At 45.9% G+C, this 6788-nt stretch overlaps 1 protein-coding gene across 1 annotated transcript in view; it reads right to left on the bottom strand.

Moving 5' to 3' along the window:
* The window catches only part of LOC109822845 (nuclear poly(A) polymerase 4-like), a 10355-nt gene continuing 3842 nt past the window's right edge, over positions 276 to 6788 (bottom strand). The window contains exon 5 of the mRNA XM_020389106.1: positions 276 to 352. Within this exon, the coding sequence (XP_020244695.1) occupies positions 342 to 352 (11 nt within the window). The 3' untranslated portion in view covers positions 276 to 341. The remainder of the gene's footprint in view (positions 353 to 6788) is intronic.

Genomic DNA, 6788 nt, shown 5'->3' with positions numbered 1-6788 from the left:
TGCGTCGCTAAAAGCTATACTTTTGCCGACGTCGGCAAAAGTATAGCTTTTAGCGACACAAAACTATTGCGTCGCTAAAAGCTATACTTTTGCCGACGCTTTATTATTCATACTAGTATTTAGGCCCGTGCAAAGCACGGTCTCTATTTTTTTTTTTTGCAAATACTGAACACATTACCAAAATAAAGCATTCTGCTTTAGATATAAAGTCTTTCAGAAATGTTAGATGCTATTTAAGAAGAGGAAACTTCACTCCTCCTTTGTTGCATCTAATATAGACATCAGAAACAATTTGCTCCTTCAAATTTAAAAATAGATTATGTTTCTTAAAAAGTAATATTTCAACTTACTCCTGTTTGCGTCGAAAGTTGCTATTTTCATTGCTATCGAATCTATTACAACTTTAGTCGTTACAATAAACTCGAATAAAATAAAAAGTTGATCTTTGTATAAGATCTCCTTACACAATGAAAATAAAAAAAAAGAATTTACAACTTTATCAAACAAACACAGAGATCGTTTATCGGTCTTCTGCTTGCGTGGGATCTTTACCTGTGCCGGGGTTTATCCGTGGACCGCCTTAGATCTGGATCCGGTTGATGGAAAATTCGGCAGAGCTTCGCCTTCGTCGAGGAAGTATTCGATTTGAAGCGCTGAAATCGACCAAGCGAAATCAGGGCTCTTCTCGAGATTAAGACCAAGCCTAATCTCAAGGAACGGACGGACGGGGTTTAGATCCTTCGAATAGCTCCTTCTTTATGCCGAAGTTCGCCGGGATCTGATTTGCCTTCGCTGAAATTCGTGCTCCTTGACTCCTCAATCCAGCAGCACCTCCACGTCTTGATAATAACTCCGCCCTCGAAAATGGAGGCCTTTGGCTTGTATTTATAGGCCTCGAATGCGGTTATTTGGATGAGAACAAGTGATTTGGCTCTATCTTCAGTCAACAACAGCCTAACCACGTTTGGGGATGATCTCAAGTCAGTTAAGAACCCCTAGAATCGATAAACCCTGCAAAAAACCAATTTAAAACCGTCAAAACGTGGTTTGGGACCTTACTACGCGGCAGAACGATCCGACCCGCGCTTGCGCGGGTCGGATTGATCAGTCCCGCGCTTGCGCGAGTCGGATCATCCCGTCCTGCGCTAGCGCGGGTTCGCCGACTTTTTCCCTTTTTCTGTTTTCTTTCTTCCGGGATTTATTCTTGTCGCGTATTCGGTCGATTTGTTGATTTGTATGCTTCGTCGCGAGACCAATCATTGAACACGCGTTGATCGATGTGCATGAACTGATTGACGCGCGCGTGTTGATTAACGCATGCGAGCTGATTGGCGCGCGCGAGCTGACTGTCGAGCGCGCAGGTCACTTGATTCGCCGTTTCGCTTCAGGCGCTTGTCGGCGTCAGATAATCCTCTTAGACTCGGATAACGATGTTCGTCGTCTTCTCTCTGTCTCGAGCTGTGTGCGGATATCTATAGGCATTTTTAGACGCCTACAGATACCCCCTCCAAAGTATTCCAGACTCATTCTTTTATTGAGGAGTCTGGAATGCTTTGGATAAGATAGGTCATCTCCTCAATTTCGTAGAGTGACCTTGAACTATCTCAATTCTTAACTTCTTCAGTCTTCAATCTATTCATTATTTCGTCGAATAGGTGAAGTTCTTCCGGCGCTGTGTTTATCGTCTGACCGCTGTCGAAATCTTGAACTGAGATTGGTGTGTAACTTTCTGAACTTAGCTCGTGCCATTGAGTTGACTTTGAACTGATCCTCTCAGTCGGGAATTCATATCTGATTGTAACTGAAATTCTTGGAGTCATCTTTTGCCTTATTTTGGCGAAATTGCTGATGCGTTGACCGGCATCGATCTTTACTGTAACGCGTTGACCGGCGTTAACACAGTTTATACTCGTACGTTTGCTGGAGTCTACACAGTTTAAGCTCTTAAGGCATTGGAGCGTGACGGTCCCGAATGTTGGGCTGCAGGACCAACTATTAAAGCTGATTCATCTGCACGTGTGGATCTTATCCTGAAGTTTGTTGGATGTTCAAGTCATGAGACCAACTAATAAAGCTGATACATCAATGACTCGTATTTATAGAATTTTTGGCAAATTCTCAGCCATCAACGGGTTTGATAAGCCTTTACCGACTACCGTTTGAGTCGGGCTAGCATGCGGATTGTTTAAGTCCGTTCTGCATGTAACGTTATGCTAAAAGAGTTAACGGCAACGTGAGTTAGGCGTTGACTTATCCCTACTTAGGGTTCGAGATAAAATTCCCCATGCATAAAAGGCATGGATTTTTGTTGCTACGATGCTGAATACGTAGACTCGGTCGTTTTTACGGGAACGAACCACCCAGCAACGCGGGTTAAGCGTTGACTTATCCCTACTTAGGCTTCTGGATAAAATGCCCCAGACTGGATTCTGGTGTCTTTTTCAATCGGTGAAAGACTAAACCGGCAACGCGAGTTAGGCGTTGACTTATCCCTACTTAGGGTTCGAGATAAAATTCCCCATGCATAAAAGGCATGGATTTTTGTTGCTACGATGCTGAATACGTAGACTCGGTCGTTTTCATGGGAACGAACCACCCAGCAGCACAGGTTAAGCGCTGACTTATCCCTACTTAGGATTCGGGATAAAATACCCCAAACTAGATTCTGGTGTCTTTTTTAATCGGTGAAAGACTAAACCGGCAACACGTGTTAGGCGTTGACTTATCCCTACTCAAGATTCGGGATAAAATTCCCCGTGCGTGTGAGGCACGGATTTTAGAAGTTTGAAAAAGCGGAGTCTTCTCTTGGGGCAAAGACGAACCCGATGCGGGAGAGGAAGAATTTTACATTCTATCTCCCAAAGCTGAAGAGGAAGAATTTTATATTCTATCTTCAGCTGGAAAGGAGACTCGAGGTGGGATCTCCACTCCTAGAATCCAAAAAGATGAAACTAAGAGTGGGATCTCCACTCCGAGAATCAAAAAGATTCGGATAACCCTAACTGTCAGAAGGTTTGATTACCGAACTAAAGGTGAATTTCTCGTTTATCGAGAGTGAATTTATGGTTTTGGTCCTAACTGTAGGAAGGTTTGACCAAGTGGGAGGTTTGAGGTGACCCTAATTATATTCTATCTCCAGTTACAATTGAAAACTCAAAGTGGGATATCCACTTCAAGAATCCGAGAAGGTGAAACTAAGAGTGGGATCTCCACTCCGAGAATCAAAAAGATTCGGATAATCCTAACTGTCGGAAGGTTTGATTATCGAACTAAAGATGAATTTCTCGTTTATCGAGAGTGAATTCTCTTTTTGGTCCTTACTGTAGGAAGGTTTGACCAAGCGGGAGTTTGAGGTGACCCTAACTGTAAGAAGGTTTGATCACTCGATTTGAAAGTGGACCTCACGTTCATTAGAGGAATCGAGAGGGGATTTTGATTATGGTCCTAACTGTAGGAAGGTTTGACCAAATGGACAGTGGGAGTGGGAGTACAAATCACAATGTGAGTGTTGACTTGTACAAATCACTCAGTAGGGGTTCTTAGTGTCAAGTGATAAGGACTTAACACGAAGGGGTTTGATAATTCGTCAAAGATTGACAGATGATAATTCCAAGCATTATATCCGGACTCTAATCATGAAAGTGTTGAGTACATGAACATAGCGGAAGTTCGAATGAATTAAACCGGAAAGAATTTTGGTGATCCCATCGTCGGTTAGTCTGATCGATGGGGGATTTTTGTGGTGGTGGCGACTGTGAGTCGTCGAACACCAATGGAAGTTTTGTGAGAGAAGATTGATCCAACGAAGTGATCGAATCTCATCTCAGCAAGAGAGTGTTCGGAAATCACAATGGGTTTAGTGTTTATCACTTTATTCATAATGATCGGGTTATCCCTAAGAAAATTACATGTAACATTCTTCCGGGAACTTCCTGTTACATGAATCATCCACCCCCAGCTTCTTTCGTGAAACTGGGTCTAACATTATACCGAGTTACATGATCGGGTTATCCTTAAGAATATTACGTGTAAAAATTCTCCAGGAATTTCCCGTCAACGGTAGGAAACAGTTTAGACTCATATACTAATTGGAGTATCAGGGAGCAGTTTAACCTCTTATATCGGTCGGAGGATTAAGAAGTAGTTTATACTCTTATACTTGTCGGAGTGTTCATTCGGCTCAATTGAGCGATATAACTCCGGCTTCAACCAAGGTTTGGATGCTATTCTTAAGAGCGAAGCAAGCCTTGGTAGGATGAAGGATCCTCCTGTGGTACGCACAGTACTTCGGATCTGTAGTATTATCAGCTTCCTCCTGATTTGTGATAGGTGGTAGCTTGATCTTGTTGTTTTCAAGGAGAGACTCGAAAATGGCTGGAACATCTTCATCCTTGAAGGAGTACTCCTTTTGGAGTCTTGGATCCGAAGTCTTTGCGCGTCTTCAACTCTTTCCAAGTGTTGGACGGTGCGACTCCCATAATTTCTAATATCTCAATAGATAGGTTGTTATGACATGTCTGGAGGATGAAGTCCTCCGTGATCGGATCTCGGCAGTTCATTGCTTTATTCCGAAAGCGCTTGACGAAGTCGTCGACTGTCTCGTCATCTTCTTGTTTCTCATCGAAAAGTGTCCTGATGGATACCTCATCGTCGTCATCAAAGAAACTGCCAAGGAATGAGCTCTCCATATCGTCCCAGTTGTTAATACTTCCGGGCTTGAGACGGCGGTACCAATCGAAGGCCGGCCCGCGAAGGGTGCCAACGAATGACCGAACCATCAAGGCTTCATTGCCGGAGATCATACCCAAGTGGGACTTGAAGTAGATCAGATGTTGAGTGGGTGAACCCTTCCCGTCAAACGGCGTGAAGTTAATCAAGTTGAACTTCGCCGGGTATGCTATTGTGTCCCACTCTCTTGGATATGGACATGGAATGCCAGTCCTCTTTACCTCTCGATCAGACATTAGAGCGTTGATTTTACTCTCGAGATCTTTCATTTTCTCATCCTCGCTCGTATCGGGCTTTGGACGATTCTTAAGAGGAATAACGGGGCCACCCCCAGCGTTGTCGTCTTTTGTGGGGCCACCCCCAGCGTTTTGGTCAACGAGAGGGTTATCAACATTGAGGCGTTCATCCACATCTGAATTGCTACCTACTTGGTTAGCAGCGTTGTGACGGCTGGATTCGCCCATTTGATTGGAAAGAGCCCGAATCTGTCGGTCGTGCTCTTCCTTCATCCGCTGCATAGCCATTTCTATTTCGAATTTAAATGCTTGCTTCTGCTTCGCTAGAGCATCCTCAACCATTTTAGTTGCTTCTTCGGTGTTAATCATAAACACTTCGCGGGATTGCCCTGGGCTAGATACCGTATTGTCAGAAGCGACTGCAGAGTTAGCATCCGATGCTTTATCGTCCGAGGATAACCCTCTCTGCATTCTTTGGTAGTCCCTGCGTCTAGTGGTCCCTGATCGCAACCGGGTTAGACGATGAGATATAAGCGGGTCAGAGCTAGAAGGTCGAATCGACTTTCCCTTATCAACCATATTTATTGTGACTTCCGGGAGTTCGTCACCTTGAACAACCGATCTCTTTTTACGGAGACGCTTTGGTTTGGACTTAGTCATTCCGTTGGAGATCCTCTCGGATACGGAGACCCTCTGCGGAGCGGTCTTGGAGCAACTGCACGCTGATAATACTCCCCTGATTAGTTCGGCGCACGGGTAGTGAGATTTGGTTTCTCGGGCATATATCTTCTGAGACTCGTTCATACCCCCAGCCCGATAGTACAACTCATCGATCAGATGACCGGAGCAACCTATCGTGTGTTGACATGACTCCCCTGGTATAAAGTTGTCATCGTCAGATGAATGCGTTTCTTTCAGGGGATTTGCCGCTTTATTAGCATTCTTAAGAGTCACGTGTTTAGAACTACGCTTTTGGGAGCGCAGGATCTCAACAGGCTCTTGCTTTTGGATACACACCCCCAGGTGGGCGGAAATTGGAGTTTTCCCTTTATGAGAAGGCTTGAAATTGTTGCGACGGCGTGTACGACCCCCAGCTCGACGAGTCGCTCGGGGTTCAGTCACCGGACCCAAGCGTTCTTCGATCAGAACTTTGCCTCGATCCTCGTGCAAAGGACCCAGGCGAACGACTATCCTCACCTTGAATCGGGACAAATCCACGCTGTCACGGTGCCCCGCCGGAGGTACGGAACTCACAGGGATCGACGAAACAGGTGTAGAACATCTTCTGCCTTGACTCTGGCGCGGGTCAGATTTAAGTGACCGACGGGTTGGAGGGTCGGATTCAAGTGACCCGCAAAGTGGAGGGTCGGATTTGGGTGACCCGCAAAGTGGAGGGTCGGACCCAAGTGACCCGCGATTTGGAGGGTCGGATTTGGGCGACCTGCAGATTGGCGGGTCGGATTTGGGTGACCTGCAGATTGGCGGGTCGGATTTTGGTGACCTGCAGATTGGCGGGTCGGATTTTGGTGACCTGCAGATTGGCGGGTCGGATTTTGGTGACCTGCAGATTGGCGGGTCGGATTTTGGTGACCTGCAGATTGGCGGGTCGGATTTTGGTGACCTGCAGATTGGCGGGTCGGATTCAAGTGACCCACGATTTAGAGGGTCGGATTTGGGCGACCTGCAGATTGGCGGGTCAGATTTGGGTGACCTGCAGATTGGCGGGTCGGATTTTGGTGACCTGCAGATTGGCGGGTCGGATTCAAGTGACCCACGATTTAGAGGGTCGGATTTGGGCGACCTGCAGATTGGCGGGTCGGATTT

Source organism: Asparagus officinalis, chromosome 8 (assembly GCF_001876935.1).
Source record: "Asparagus officinalis chromosome 8, Aspof.V1, whole genome shotgun sequence".
In the NCBI taxonomy this organism is placed as follows: Eukaryota; Viridiplantae; Streptophyta; class Magnoliopsida; order Asparagales; family Asparagaceae; genus Asparagus; species Asparagus officinalis.
Note: the sequence above shows the minus strand (reverse complement) of the source record. Positions and strands in the feature narration are given on the sequence as shown.